The 16,315-nt window shown below is 39.4% G+C and overlaps 1 protein-coding gene across 1 annotated transcript in view; it reads left to right on the top strand.

The window, feature by feature from the left end:
* The window catches only part of LOC139982245 (sushi, von Willebrand factor type A, EGF and pentraxin domain-containing protein 1-like), a 41,236-nt gene that overhangs the window by 22,119 nt on the left and 2,802 nt on the right, over nt 1-16,315 (top strand). The window contains exons 18-31 of the mRNA XM_071994901.1: nt 420-569; nt 1,591-1,701; nt 2,030-2,143; nt 2,829-3,024; nt 3,888-4,048; nt 4,547-4,754; nt 5,142-5,314; nt 5,988-6,227; nt 7,018-7,191; nt 7,751-7,924; nt 8,838-11,600; nt 12,228-12,518; nt 13,530-15,260; nt 15,900-16,037. Of these exons, the coding sequence (XP_071851002.1) occupies nt 420-569; nt 1,591-1,701; nt 2,030-2,143; nt 2,829-3,024; nt 3,888-4,048; nt 4,547-4,754; nt 5,142-5,314; nt 5,988-6,227; nt 7,018-7,191; nt 7,751-7,924; nt 8,838-11,600; nt 12,228-12,518; nt 13,530-15,260; nt 15,900-16,037 (6,624 nt within the window). The remainder of the gene's footprint in view (nt 1-419; nt 570-1,590; nt 1,702-2,029; nt 2,144-2,828; nt 3,025-3,887; nt 4,049-4,546; nt 4,755-5,141; nt 5,315-5,987; nt 6,228-7,017; nt 7,192-7,750; nt 7,925-8,837; nt 11,601-12,227; nt 12,519-13,529; nt 15,261-15,899; nt 16,038-16,315) is intronic.

The following is a 16,315-nucleotide window of genomic DNA, read 5'->3' as shown; positions in this document are numbered from 1 at the left end:
CACAACACTGAAGCACTTCAAAAGCTTGTTTATGAAAATTTCACAAAGTTCAGTTCTCATTGGCTGCCATGTCTAGGAAGCCGATATTGATATAATGATTATACACACTCGCAATGCAATATTTTGTTTCTCCTGTTAAATTCTCTCACTGGAATATTCTGTAAAGCAATATATCTCTTTAAGATTTGTAAAATAAGATTTAACTACTTACAGTCTCATTTTGTGAAATGAAAACATGCACCTAGCTAATTACGACATTGACACATTTAATTAGAACAACCATAGCTAATTACAACCATAGCTAATTACGACATTGACATATTTAATTAGAACAACTATATACTCACTGATCATATACATAGCAGTTTAGGAATTAAAATCAACTCATTTTATTTTCTTTCTATCTTTTGTTTTGACAGTAAATCCAAGCTTCTCCGTTAGGACAAGTCAATTCTCAGAGTTGACAGATATCTATTTCAGTTTTTGTCTTTCCCATACGTGTGTAAATGGCGCTTCCTGTCATGACGCCTTAGGGGGATTCTCTTGTACCTGTCAACCAGGATATACAGGTAAAGATCATGTGTAGTATCTGTTCCCTTTCGAGGGGAATGCACCCCAACGATGATCACACAGTCACAGTCCCGATGCTAGGGGACTGGGGTTGAGAGCGGATCAGTCGTTCGGTATTTTGGTTTTCGTGCCCAGGTTCTTTCCTGGGCGACTTTTTCTTAAAACGTACCAGGATATACAGGTAAAAACACTGCAGAATATCTACTACAGATTGCCAATTAAAATCCTTATGACTCACACAAAATGGCATTAAATATAAAACTTGCCAGTGTTTGATACACTGTACTGTATAATGTGCCTAAAAGCACTCATACTATCAGTAAGATCAGTATGAATATCCTACTTACATCAACTTTCGGAACTGTTCCTACTGTCCATATGATTGATTTGAAGCATGCAATGAGAGGACGGGATGAAGTAGAGTGGTGTAGCATTAAAATCATTATAACAAACACAAAATTGAATTAAATGTAAAACTCGTCTGGTCTAGATGAATACACTGTAGTGTATAATGTGCCTATATATACAGTCAGATCAATATGAATCGGTTCCTGTTTCTAATTAGAACAACCTTCGGAGCTGTTCATACTTGTCGATATCATTGCTTTGAAGCATGCAATGAGAGGACAGTATAGTATGATGTTAAGCATTTCACAAGTGTCCCAACTGGCTGTTCCAACCTCTCTCATATATCATTTTATGTCTCCAGCTTGGTTCATTATCAATGCATATTCATATTTAAGTGTATCAAAATGGCAACTATAGTAAGGATGCGTTTGCATATGTCATTTTGACCATGCTACACTGACCTACGGTTTTTCTTCTCCAATACATTTGTTCAACATATCCCGAAAAAATATAACATAATTATCGTGTTTAAAGGAGACAAAATTGTTACTCTAAACTTTATTCTGATATACAGCAGGTCTGTGCTGGTTCATGCGTCATTTCAATGTAGTTCTTTCATGAAACTCTTTGAAATTTCCTTGTTTCTACTTTGCTTGGTTTCTTCTACTACAGGTGTATACTGTGAAATTGATATCGATGACTGCGAACCTTCACCATGCCTGAATGGGACATGTGTCGACCTCGTTGGTGACTTTCTATGTGAATGTGATGTCGGCTTCCAAGGTAATAAAAATTATTACTTTGCAGTTATTTAAATTTCTGTGCGGTAGAGAAATATTTCTGAATAAATGTCCGTTTGAATAATAACAAATTTGTCAAATTGGTTTGTGGTAGATAGATGATGGTGAGTTTGAAGAGAGGAACTTAGGTCCAAATTGGTATTAAAGTCTTCTTTCAGAGAAACATTCCTTAATATGTTACGATTTTGTGTACGTTAAATGATAGAAAGGAATAACAAATGAGAACATATGAGAGATTTATAGATTTTGTAGATTTGTACTTTTCAGTTTTACTTTTGACACCATTTCCTTCTGTTTCTCATTTTTCCAAGGTCGGCTTTGCGAGGAGAATATTGATGATTGTTTTCCTAACCCCTGCCATCAGAATGGAGTATGCCTGGACGCTGTGGCTGACTTCCTTTGTGAGTGCCCTGTCGGCTTTGAGGGTGAGTACACTACCATCTGGGTATAGATGTGTTTTTCTCCATGACTATTAAAATATGTAATTTGTGAATTATAATTGTACCATGCTGACGGGCCACTTTATGTGGAAAACAATAATGAGCAATTTATTATTAAAGACACAGTTAAGGGTATATGAGAGATTGACACATGTCCCAAAAGTTATTTTATGTTTTCCTTTCTGCGGCCAAATCCTTTGTGGTCGAGAAACGATCATGCGATCATGGCTAAGATCATGTTTAGTATCTGTTCCCTTTCGAGGGGAATGGTGATACACACCCGACGATGATCACACAGTCACAGTCTCGATGCAAGGGGACTGGGATTGAGAGTGGATTAGTCGTTCGGTAGTTGGTTTTCGTGCCCAGGTTCTTTCCTGGGCGATTTTTCTCAAAAAGTACAAGTGTTTCAAACGTATCCTGTTTCAATTTGTTACAAGTAACTGCTAGATGTGTCTTGGAATGCAGATGATATACTACATGATTCTTGGTTTGCTCGTCTATGTGTGAATGAGTTGGTAGATCTTTTATATACCTTTCACAGAAGGTTCGAATTGCTTAAAACAAATTTGCAAGTTGTGTGTAGTATAAAATCGTATTACCAAGTATAGGATTACATTTCATGCGGAGTTACATTGTGTATTCCATGTCTGGCTCTTTTACGTACTAGGCAAGCAGTGTGAAATGGACGTTAATGAATGTGAATCTTCACCGTGTATGAACAATGGGTCCTGCATCAATAGAGTGGATGGATTTTCTTGCAGCTGCCATAGTAACTTCACTGGCGATATTTGTTCAATCGAGGTCAAAGAGTGTTTTATGAACTCCACTACTCCTGGATGTAGTGATTTCTTCAGAAATTCAAGGTGAATTTTACACATTTTCTTTCTTTCTTCTTCTTTTTGATCTTCTGTTGTTGATATTGTTGTTGTTATTGTTGTTGTTGTTGTTGCGTTGGCATAAATAATTCATTAGCACCAATACTCTACCAGTAAAACAATCCATAATGATTGTTTGTGAAGGTGGAACTGGCTCTCAGACTTGCTTGGTCGGGTGGGGTCATGGGTTGGAGGTACAGTTGCCTTAATTTTCAAAGCACATATGACTTAGACATTAACAACCACAGAGAGTTTTAGGCATATCCTGACATATAAACTCTCCCTCAACAGATTTCAGAGAACTCTCTTGGAGCTGTGCAATATTAATATGGGTGGTAATAGCTGACAATGTTGTGTCCTACCAGCTCATGTGTGGTCAATGTCAGGTTGTTAAAAACAAACATCAAAAGGACGAATTTTGAACTTTATTTATTAAATTTATTGCCATTTGTGTTGTGAACTGATAAAATTACCATATTCTGTTTGGTAAGTGATCATGTCCATTCTTTGTTTCAGATGAAGTATTTTTTATTTATCAAATTGATTGGTTTGAAGACGTACTTTTAAGCTTGAACGAAACTCTTGGAAAATTGAGTCGTCAGTAATGCATGGTTGAATGGGGAGTTTAGTTTTTATTACATCTTCCGACTAACTTTGTAAACAGGCAACAAGAACAAGAAAATAATGACTATTTCTTTTCGTCATGTGCCGGTAACACATTTCATTTTAACAAATATTTGTGGCTATAGTAAAGAAAAGAAAATCAAAGTTTGTCCTTGACAAGGAGAGAAGTTTTTATGAATGTTTTTTATGCAGGTTATTTTTAAGGTATAATATTCTTGGTTTTGCAGCTGTGACAATCTGCAGCAAGATTTTGCAGGATCCCTATGCAAGGGTCGCTATGACTACTGCATCTCATCACCCTGTCTAAATAATGGTACATGCCTAAATGGGATCTCTGGCTTCACCTGTTTGTGTCAGTCTGGGATATCTGGATCAATCTGTGACACAGGTAAGTGTTTAACTTATATCATAATTAATATTCACTTGAAGCAAGATTAATACATAATGTAATACACCCATACAGTATATTTTACAAGGAAATTCCAAATATACAGACGACAACCGCAAAGAAAATGGAATAAACCAACTAATTCTTATTCGTATAGTACATCCTGCATCAGAAATTTAGTTAACCTCTTCAAAAAATCCGTGGCATTTAAAACAATATAATGTTTTCTGGTTAGTGCTCCTTTTCCTTCCACAAGCCTATACCTATAATATTTGCTGTCTCTCTGTACAGTTTTAATGATAAGCCATCGTAATGCTTCATTGTGGGTACCCGTTCGACAGCAAGAACTGATGTATTCAGCCCTTTGCATTACCAGACCGTCGCTGAACCAACTCTTCATGCCAATAATAATAATAACTGGATTAATTTTGCAACAGAAGATTTTACTTGTCACAAAGTTTATTCAGAATTGATCTTGCAATGCTTTTCCAATTCCAGAACTTTCTTCAAACTTTTCCCTGATATGGCGTCACCAGAGTGTCATTGACTATTCCATTTTAAAAGGCCGTGAGACATTCAACGATCTTTACGAAGTCACAGTAGCATTCTGGATGCGTACCCGAGACAAGTCAAGTTATGGAACGCCATTCTCTTACGCTACCAGCAAAGATAATGACAATGCACTTACGTTGACTGACTACAATGGGTAATTAGTAACGAAATATCCCCAGTGGTTATTTAATTAATGTCTTTAAATTGCATGAATTATAAAGATGCTTGTTTATAAGAAAACGGGACCTCCCCTTTGCCATTCAAATTAACTTGTAACATGATACATGATAGTGTAGCTTAGAGAAGTATCAAAACTACGTAACCTGTACACATTGTTCACAATGTTGACTAGATGTGAAATCACCCTACCACCCCACCCACCACACAGAGATTATCACGCACCATCGTATATGGATCTAGTTAACTGACTTCTCTTTGACAAAAATCGCTATTTTCAATATTGCGGTGCATTTAATAGTTACTAATAAATTCCAAAGTAATATTTATTAACATGTATAATTTCAACCTCCTTAATAAACAGATTTGTACCCAATATAAACAATGAAGCTATTGTAACTGATGTGACTTGTAATGATGGTCTTTGGCATCATCTTGCCCTGACCTGGAAAGCAGAGAGAGGAGATTGGAGCCTTTATAAGGACGGTCTGCGGGAAGCGAATGGTACTGGAGTCAGCCCTGGCAAACCCATTCCAGGTAAATTCCAACTTCAATCCCCTATACCTTCCAAGTAGGGTCGTCAGTACATCATTAGTAGCTCAACCTTGTGACGAAATTAGAAATATTGATAAGTATTTAGATTACTCAATACTTGGCAGATCTCTTGAAGATTATTAAGAAATCAAGTATAATGAAATAAACTACTTATAAGAATTTGATTTTACATTGTTATTAAGGCCTAAATTCGCAACAATTTATTGTGTATTAATTATAGTGGAAATTATCGCAGGGCTGTCAGAACGCATCCAGTATGACATTAATCAGGACCCAGTTCATAGCTAGAAAGAAAATATTAGATAGACATCTGAAATTCTAAACATAAAGTGTGAAATTGGTGAACGACTTGCTACCAAATAGAAATGTAACTACCATTTTGTTTTTCATAGGGTAGTAGTCAAAGTAGCTCCCTTTAAGTGTTTTACTTTAACGCTAATATCTTCACCGCTTCAACAAAAACAATTATTAGTTTCCCAAATTATTTCAGGTTTTTTCCTGGCGTTACAACTCCATGAAATAATGCAATTGCATTCTGTTGGACCAATGCATGTTTGAAATACTTGGGTATTTTTTTCATTTGAAGAATTGTAATGCTAATTTTATGAAAATGTTTTGCCTGACATTTTGATCTGTGTTCGCCTTTCCCTGACAGGAAGAGGAGTGCTCGTACTAGGACAAGAACAGGATGAGCCTGGCGGTGAATTCCATCCTGTCGAGTCTTTCATCGGAGAGATGGCTCTGCTCTACCTATGGGATAGAGCTATGACAGATGAACAGATATACAAGATAGCGCGATCCTGTGACAGCCCAGACTCAGCCGTCATCAGATGGCCGGCATTCTTGTCGGGAAGAAATGGAAACGTAGGCAAAAGAGGCTTACACTTCTGTGAAGGTGAGCTCCTTTCAATCAATCAATCAATAGTCATAAGCCAAATTGGCCCGTTGACCTCCCCGAAGATTATAAACAATGTTAGGTTTGTAACCTTTTATAATGTTATTCCGATGCCTGCCATCTTCGAGCAGCTGGGCTGCAGAACGGCCGAACCATTTGGTTAAATTGTCAATCCATCGTAAATGTGGTCGGCCTGGCTTACGTTTGTAACCACAGGGTAGCCCACAGAGTACAGCACATGTAAGGCCCCCACAACGTACTGCATGTCCGAACCATTTTGCGTTATGTTGAAGAACAGTTTCAGAAGAGAACAGCCATCGCCCCGCGATCTTCGTGTTTAGTTCATCATTCGACACATGGTCTTTCCATGCGAGACCAAGCAAACGTCGCTCTTTAAATGACACAAATAACAAATTTTGTTTAATCATTGGTAATTAAGTGTTTATGCCCGTACAAGCTTCCTAGATATTTAATTTAACACTCCTGGCACAAACTCAAACTCGTAAAGGTCATAAATAAAGGGCTGCTACTTTTAGCATGTAAAAAGGTATTCACCAGTATTGTAAGTTGGATCTTCAAAATGATGTTCTAGACATACCATGTGGTTCAGCCGAAGATTAATTATGGAAACTCCCTTGTTAAAACATAGATTGCTAAATGACTGTCATAGAAAGTGCTTCGAATGATATGTCTAAGCATTGATTGACATTGTGATAAACATATTTTGGAGAAAAACTTTCGGGGCAGTATTACTCTCTAGAACTGTTTTGTTTTTCTCTTTCCTTCACAGGATGTGGTGAGCTAGAGCCCCTTGATCTTGGTAACATAACTAACTATCAACCCGGTGTTCCTCTCAATCTGGTCACATTCACATGCGATGTAGGGTTTCACGTTTCGGGACAAGAGACTGCAGAGTGTCAAGTCTCCGGTGATTGGCTGCAGGACGAAAATGTACAATGTCGCAGTAAGTATTATCAGTGCGGTGGCACTGATCTAAAAATAACATCTGTGAAGAGTACCATGCGAAAAGACTTGGTGGAGAGGGAAGAGGGAGACGGGTACAACTTGTTGGTGGGTTGAAATAGTACTCCCGCGAAGAAACTCTGTATAGTTCAGAACACATACAAGGATAAAGGGACACTGTTTTCAAGAGGTGTATGTACACATGTAGGTGGGTAGGCAACTTCAAAGCCACACGCCCCACAGGGCAATGCATATGTTTGAAAAAGCTCTGAAATTTGTGCTGGATCTCTATGTAAAACACATCGATGCCAAAAACAAACATAAATATACAATATTATAAGAGTGGTGAGACAAAAGTTGGCACAAAATGGCAGTATAGAAGAAGGAAAGATCCTCACTCCTTCTCGGCCCAAACACATTAGTTATGAAACAATTGCCATGTATGTTGAAGAGGTAAATTCTATTATGAAGTTGAAGCCCAGTTTTCATCAGGCTGCCTTAAGGAATGTGTTTATGACAATAAACAATGCCATATTGTTCTATGTTTGCTTCACTCTTAGGGAATCTTTGCAGTCCCCCTGAAGATGTAAGCCATGGCCGAACACGATTCTCGTCATATTTCTACCAATCAGTGATAGAATACAGTTGTTGGGACAATTACGCACTGATCGGAGCACCTACCAGAGTATGTCAGGCTAATGGACATTGGTCGGGCATTGCACCTGTGTGCATCCGTACGTATCCTTATACGTAGTAATGCATTATATACTTTAAGTCACAGAAGTCTCGTTCAAGTGTTCACTCGATATAACAGCTATATCTTTTGTGTTCACGCATCCTTTAGGGAACTTTATAAGTTCATTTTGACGCTATTTCTCATGCTATCAAATACCACATCGGCATGACAGTATAGGGCATAGTTTATTAAACAATGAAATCAAAGAATCAAGTTTGCGGTTAAATGTTAGAAGTTTTTCTGATAAGTGCCAAGGCAAAAAACGTAGCCTGAACTTAGTCAAATTCATGAAATACATTAATAACTTGCAATCTCATTTTGAGTAAAATCTGTAGATTTAAAAAAAAAATCTTACTTGGGTTATTAAGATATTGAACTCAGAAATAAGTTAGGGAACTAGATTACTTCCACTCTTTAAGCGCATTTGTTAATGTTGAATCAATCATCTTAGAGAATCTGGTACCTATGTATTAATTATGCTTCATATCACTAGAAATGCATTGTTAACTATTTCTTTTGGGACCACATAAGTCTAATGATGTATTCTTTATGATACGTTGTGTTGTTTTAGAGCAAACTGACTTACTGGTCCATGGGCTAACCTAAACACCTGATTTACATGTTGGGCCTCCAAAGGGTACACTATACATCGCTTAAGTGGTTATGTATAAATTATGTGAATGGTAGCTGATCTTGATGATGTTCAAAGTACAAATCACAAATCATTACGTATTACCCTGATATTTTAGCATGCTAACGCGGAGTTTACAAAAGTAATTTCCTAGAGGCTCTACTCGTCTGAGTTTGAGATTTGAAGTATGAAATTAACTCCCATGACATCCTGTCTATTCCTCACCTTTCTTCATTTTATTCCAAACTGTTAAAAAATTTTCTTCTATTGTCTTGAACAGAGTCACGGTGTGGCAATGTCGCTAGGATACTACACGGAGAGGTCATCCACATAGAAGGAATCACACCAGTAGATACCGTAGAATTCAGGTGCCATAGAGGGTACCACTTGCTAGGTAATGCCAGTGTCTTGTGTGGGACTGATGGTAGTTGGGGACAGATGCCATCTTGTAATCAAGTGTCGTGTCAAATACCTCTCCATGATTCTCCCCTGGTACTGACATTCACTAATGGGACCATGATGGCAGATGTCAGAGAATACGGTTGTGATGAAGGCTACACTATCCAGGGCAATGAGATGATTGCATGCGGTGAAGATGGATATTGGAGTGGGCCGGTACCATCTTGTAATCCAGTGGCATGTCAGGATTTCCCCGTCATTGAGAATATGGTGCACCAACCTGACTCGGTGTCGTTTGGAATGATGATTCATCTGCTATGTACAGAAGGATACTATATTGAGGGCGCTGAAGCACTGACGTGTGGATCAGACGGGGCTTGGGAAGAACCACTTCCATCGTGTACACCTGTTAGCTGTGGTCCCGTCCCTAAGGTATCTAATGCCACCACAAACTCATCTCAGAACTTCTCCTTTGGTGAAGATTTCTCATTTGTGTGTGACGAGGGATTTAGTCTAAATGGTGAAGGAACATTGAGATGCATATCGAATGGGACTTGGTATCCCTCACCACCGACTTGTGAACCTGTTTCCTGTGGTCGGCCTCAAGCAGTCCCAAGAGCAGAATTAACATTTGCTGGAACTAAATACAAGAATAGAGCAACCATCATATGTCAGGAAGGGTACAACGTGCATGGTCCTAGTGTGCTCGAGTGCTCAGCCAACAGGGAGTGGATCCCTTTTGTCGGGTATGGTGAAACTGACACACCTGTGTGTGATCCTGTGTCCTGTGGTCAACCACCTATTGTTGAAAATTCAATTCACCAAGAATTAAAGAATTACACCTACCTTGAACAGTTTACTTATCAATGCCAAGAAGGTTTCAGTCTGAAAGGGGATGATGTCTTATCGTGCTCATCTGCCGGCACTTGGCATCCTGTGCCACCATCATGCCAAAGGATCTCGTGTGGTAATATTCCTGTGGTATCCTTTGCTATGGCCGAAGGTGATGGGACTTTGTTCGGTGACATCGTAAAGTACACTTGCTTGGGTGGCTATCAGTTGCAGGGTGGCGATACCTTGATGTGCAGCTCATCTGGAGTTTGGTACCCACCCGAGGTAGGTGTATCACCTAACTGTATACCAGTCTCATGTGGTTCCCCTCCTGTTATTGAAAACTCTGAAGCTGCAAGTGAAGTTTTCTCCTATAATCAGACGTACAATTACAAATGTTTGTATGGGTATGTTATGGACGGGAATGCTTTAATAAAGTGTGGAAGTACAGGTAACTGGTCTGCAGAGCTACCAGAATGCACGCCAGTGTCATGTGGCTTGCCACATGAAGTTCCCAATAGTAAAGTGTTTGTGACTGGGACCAATCTACATAGCACGGCTAATTACACCTGCCAAAGAGGACACAGACTTTCTGGACAACGTACAGTTTCATGCCTTGAGGATGGATCGTGGCAACCTGCTCCACCAGAATGTAATCCTGTGTCTTGTGGAACCCCAGATTTGAACCCTCACCTTAACTACAATGGACTTCATTTCACTTATATGGAAATAGTAACATATCATTGTGAAGTAGGTTTTACTTTGGACGGGCCAGCAAACAGCCAATGTTTAGCAACGGGCCTTTGGTCTAACCTCCCTCCTGTATGCAGCCCATTATCATGTGGGTCGCCTCCAACTATCAACAAAGGACTAGTAATGACAACTGGAATTCTTTTCGGTGACTCTGCCAATTACTCTTGTGTTGAAGGGTATCACCTGAATGGAACCAATCCTCTGACTTGCTCTAGTATTGGCTTTTGGGCTCCATCTCCACCTTCGTGCTTCCCTGTATCTTGTGGAGAATTACCCAATGTTGTCAACGCTCACAAGCCAAGCGGAAAATACCGCTTTGGCGACACTGTGAGTTACAATTGTAATGCTGGTTATGAGACTTCAGATAATTTGTCTCTTTCTTGCGGAGAATCAGGTCAGTGGAAAGGATCAATACCAATGTGCAACCCTGTATCATGTGGACATCCACCCAACATCATTAACGGCTACATTATGACAAAGGACCACACCTATGGTAGCCTCTTGACTTATGGCTGTGTCCCTGGTTACAACCTTGTATCGCATGGTAAGCTGAGATGTGCTGTGGATAGGTCGTGGAAAGGTGATGTACCATCTTGTGAGCCTGTCAATTGTGGTATTCCTCCGTCAATTTACAATGGAAAGGTTGATTTCAACCAAACTACGTACAAAGAAAGAGCCTTTTACTTTTGCAACAATGGCTTCGATCTTATTGGTAGCGGAATGCATAAATGTTTGGCAACTGGAGCATGGTCTAACACATCCCCTTCCTGTCAGCCAGTCTTCTGTGGTGAACCTCGTCAGGTGATTAATGGTGAGGTCCATGGCAAAAATTTTCACTTCAATCAAACTGTGACCTTCACATGTGATGTTGGGTACCAATTGTTTGGGCACAATACATCTACCTGTACATGGCGAAGGGAATGGAGCAACCCAGCACCCATCTGCAACATGATCTCATGTTTACAACCGACAACACCAGAGAATAGTGTTGTCAGTATTTCCGATCTGATGTATGGTGGACGAGTCACTTACAGCTGTATGCCGGGATACATTCTAGTAGGTAAGACATGTCATTATGGCTTATTATGTCTCAGGGAGACCCCCTGTCCACCACCATTCCCATCCTCACAACCGACCCAGGCTACAGTGAGCCAGACAGAAACATTACTTTAAAAAGACAACAGGAAGTGGACGGGATACTGACATTGGCATTTGCAAAGTAAATGAATTATAAATAATTAAGTGACACACTTAAATCAGTGAAAAGACTTCCAGCCTCCATGGCAGATTTTCATCCCGCTATTTATGCAGACACTCTTATCTGATGGGCTATGGACATTAATGTTATAGCTAGAAGTTCAACAATAATAATGGGAGATTGTCATGATTATTTGGTGTTCTTCAAGTTTTCTAACATGCTCTTATTCCTTCCCCTTCTCCAACACCACCAAAAAAAAATGGCAATAGGGCTTCAGCAGATTGCTATCATTTTGAGTATAGCCTAATCCTAAGCTTATGTGTTTACTATTGACATGCATTTCTTGTCATTCTTTGTTATGTTTACACTTGAATTAGGATAGGTTAGATGATTTGTTATGAATAGTTTTCTGCGCAGGATGTAATACTGGTATGTTAGGGAACCTTAGTTTCTGATCTGACTTTTGAGTTTACAAAACTTCCATCACAGGCATGGCAACGAGAACTTGTCGAGAGGATGGCTCATGGAACGGTACTGAGGCTTTCTGCAAGCCAGTGGACTGTGGTAGTCCACCTGACCTGAACAATGCGACCTTTGACCTTACTGGTTATACTCTCCATCATCAAGCTGAATACAGATGCATTGAGGGTCACCATAAGGCTGTAGATATCATCCTGAGGTGTACACCGAATGGAACATGGACAGATCTTCCTGAAGGTGGCACTTGTGAACCTATTGTTTGTGTGCAACCACCAGACATACAAAATGGATTTTATGTTGGTGAGATGTTGTTATGCTTCATTCGACAAGTTTCCTCACATATTTCAACCCATATCAGCACCTTTGTTAAATAGATGTATGTGTTTCCAAAATGAAACAATGACCTGACGGCAAATAATTCTTCTCCGTCTTGTTTACTCAAATTGAGATAATCGCCTATGTGTCGGCATATTGCTGACATTTTCTGAACAGGAAGCAAAGTTGAACACTACAGTTGAAGAAAAATCCATCATCGGGATGAAATGAATTTGTTCAACAACATACACCTGTTTATGTTTGTAAGATGATAACGTTTGTCTGGACAGGTTTTCTTTCTTATCCCTTAGATAAAGATGAATGTTGCAATATTTGCTGTATGGTGGGTTGGTGGTGTAGACATTCTGCACATGTGGAGAAAAATGGGCTGAAAACTAAACCAAGTGTATAATGTTAATTGAAGATTCTATTTTGTTGTGAGGCGTATTCTCAAAATTCATTTTGTTTTTCAATTCTGACCGAAAACTGCAATTAGCCTCTTCCTCAGGACAACTGTTATTCATGAATATATATTAACGTACTATTCGCAACAAAAAATTGATATAGTGAGGATTAGTAAGGGGACTATTTTGAGTATAATTATTGGGCATGCTGTGACTCGGACACTAAAACTACTGTACCAGTATGCCTGTTTCTGTTAAAGTACACAAAATGGTCAATAGCTGGTCTTTGCAGTGTTTTCAACAAACACATTATGTTTATCAACCACCTTGTCCGGTATCAAACAGAACTTTGTTCTGTCATGTGGCCAACTTATCGACAAATTCATTGCAATGTTGTGTCACACACTTCACAAGTATTTTCTAGAGTATTTGCATGATATTTAACAGCTCATTCGATCTCAATGTTGGTCTGCACACAGTTCACACTTATTTTAATCCATGGGGTTCCTATTTTCTTTCATTATCCGCTAACTTGCATACATCTACAAATGCGTAAATTTGTGTTACCTTCTCTCATAATTTGCTCTTTCAGATTCATCTTATGGGTATAACTCAACCATCCTCTACCAGTGTAACACAGGATATCATCTGGAAGGTTCATCTCTTCTGATCTGTTTAGAGACTGGTTGGGTACCAACTGAACCCCAGGTTGGTTTTCCCACCTGTCTCATCAAGTCGTGTGGTTTCCCACCATCATTATCTAATGGATATTCAGAAGCTAATTCGACAGCTTACAGAGGAGTGGCAACAATTTTCTGTGATGATGGATATGAATTAAACGGCTTAAATTCAATCTCATGTCTCGAGACAGGCCGGTGGGAAACCATGTCTTCATTTTGTGATCCGATTACATGCACAGCTTTGACATTGCATCAACATGGCAGGATGCAACCTATGAAGGAGGTGTATACATTCATGGAATATATCTCTATTGGATGCCAGGAAGGTTATAGGCTCTTGGGAAGTGAATATAAATACTGTGTTAGGATGAATACTTGGAATGGTTCTGCACATGAATGTACTATCGTTTCATGTGGGAATCCTACTAGACCTGCCATGGGTGAAGTAAGTTTCCATTCTACATCATTCAGCTCTGTTGCTGACTATTCTTGTTATAGTGGTTACATGCTAACAGGATCTAGTCGGGTTCAATGTCAAGCAGATGGGACCTGGAGTGAAAATGTTCCAACTTGTGAAGCTATTCTCTGTCGACGTCCGAATGATGTACCACATGGCTACCATATCCCTGGTACATACCATGCTAATGACACGGTTGAGTATTTGTGTGACGTGGGATACAGATTAGTCGGAAGGGGTTCCAGAAGGTGCACAACAAACGGGGAATGGAGTGGATCTCTGCCTCAATGTTCACCGGTTCACTGCCCACATTTATCAAAGCCTCTCAACGGTCTCGTTTATTATGGTAGAACTTCATACTTATCAAGTGCTGCATTTTCTTGCAATGTTGGTTACATTCTTCACGGAAGGAGACATGCAGTTTGTCAAGCCAGCGGACATTGGAGCAGTGCCATACCATCTTGCGAACCAAATACATGCGAAACTCCACCTACTTTTCCATCAGCGTTTATTCAATCTGTTAGTTCATCCAGTTCCTCTCTGTACACGTATCAGACGACGGTAACATACAGCTGTGAAGATGGCTACAAAATGATGTCCAATGACACAATAGCTTGCAATGCTGACGGTACATGGGATGCCATCACGATAGACTGTCGGTTGCAGGAATGTATGCTGCCCTCAGTTTCAGGAGAATTAACATACTCCTTCAACAGTCTACGCCACAATAGCCAGATAAGATTCACTTGTCCAGACGGTTTCTTCTTGAACGGCAGCTCGTCGGCGACATGCACAGCCGACGGTGTCTGGGACCATCCTATTCCATCATGTGAAAGAATAAAATGTCCATCCATCGTGAGACCCTCGCACAGTCGTGTGAATGGAGATGGCGTCTTTTACAAAGATGCAATTAAATTCACATGCAATCCCGGTTACCATTTACACGGTGCAGCAGACATAAACTGCACCATATCTGGAGAATGGAGCAGTGCTGCTCCTACCTGTAAACCAATGGCCTGTATGAAACCTCCAGACATTGAATATGGTGTTCCCTTGATCGACAAGTCCTACAAACCAAACGAGATGATCCTGTATCGGTGCACCAGCGGCTACAGTTTGGAAGGGATGACCAGAAGGCGATGTCAAAAAGATGGCTCCTGGACAGGCAGGGAGCCATCTTGCAAAGGTATGAGTAAGAAACAAAAACAATTTGGAAGGTAAATTACCTCTTTTGAACAAGAATTCCATCTGTTGAATTTGAATATTAAATATCATTTGAATTTAACTGAATTTTTCAATCTACGAGTTTAATTTGGAATATTTCATATTATTTGGTGCTAAGGTACCACCAAATACAGTTCATTGGCTTGGATAGTCAAGTTCCAATTTTCTTTTAAAACGTCCAAAAATTTAAAAAGTTGCGATTTGGTTGTTGCATGTGATTTTATATTACCAAGATAAATCTAGATGACGAAAATTTAGGTTAACATCAAATAATTCATTACTTGACGACCAATTTGTACAGGGAAATGTAGGAGTGTGTATCTGTTTGATTTATTGCAGTCTTACTTTCGGTTAATCTTTAGGTTGATAAACAACTGAGATAAGCTGGCTATCAAATACAAATAAATGTTCATTTAAGGATCACTGGAAGCGTATCTGTTTGAATGAGCAAACCAGACTTTCATAAAGTTTAATACAGCTAACATTATACTGAGTCATGAATGATATCTGTAAATCTCTGCTTGCGAAAAGGTTTTACAAATTCGAAAACAAATTCCTATCTGAGACAAAATTAATTTTTCATTTCCTTTCATCTATGTAGAAGGAAGTTCCTCCCATGGTCCTGCGGCAGTTAAGGCCCCGCCAATTTGTGTAGTGCCGTGCCTAAACGGAGGAGTTTGTACGGGGAATTATCAATGTCTCTGTCGCTATGGTTACTCAGGATTCAGATGTGAAATAGGTATGTAAAATTAAACGGCTTGTATTTGACAGTTAACGTTCTATTGTTCACGTGAAGTACTCGAGTACCGTAATGTCCAGGAAAGTGAGTAGGGTATCGGGAAAATAGCTAGGGGTTGTCGGGACACTGCATTCAAGTCGCTTTTGCCAATACTGAATTCCTTGGTGTTGATGAGTAAAGCTGAAAGGAAATTATTCGAAAAAGTAGCAAAAAGGTTAAAAGAATGGATTTTCGCTATCATTATATGGCCTGAATTGCGTTTTTCAAGATGGAGATGA

This window comes from Apostichopus japonicus, chromosome 2 (genome assembly GCF_037975245.1).
Source record: "Apostichopus japonicus isolate 1M-3 chromosome 2, ASM3797524v1, whole genome shotgun sequence".
Taxonomy (NCBI): Eukaryota; Metazoa; Echinodermata; class Holothuroidea; order Aspidochirotida; family Stichopodidae; genus Apostichopus; species Apostichopus japonicus.
The sequence above is the reverse complement of the archived record's forward strand: the minus strand, read 5'-3'. Positions and strand labels throughout refer to the sequence as shown.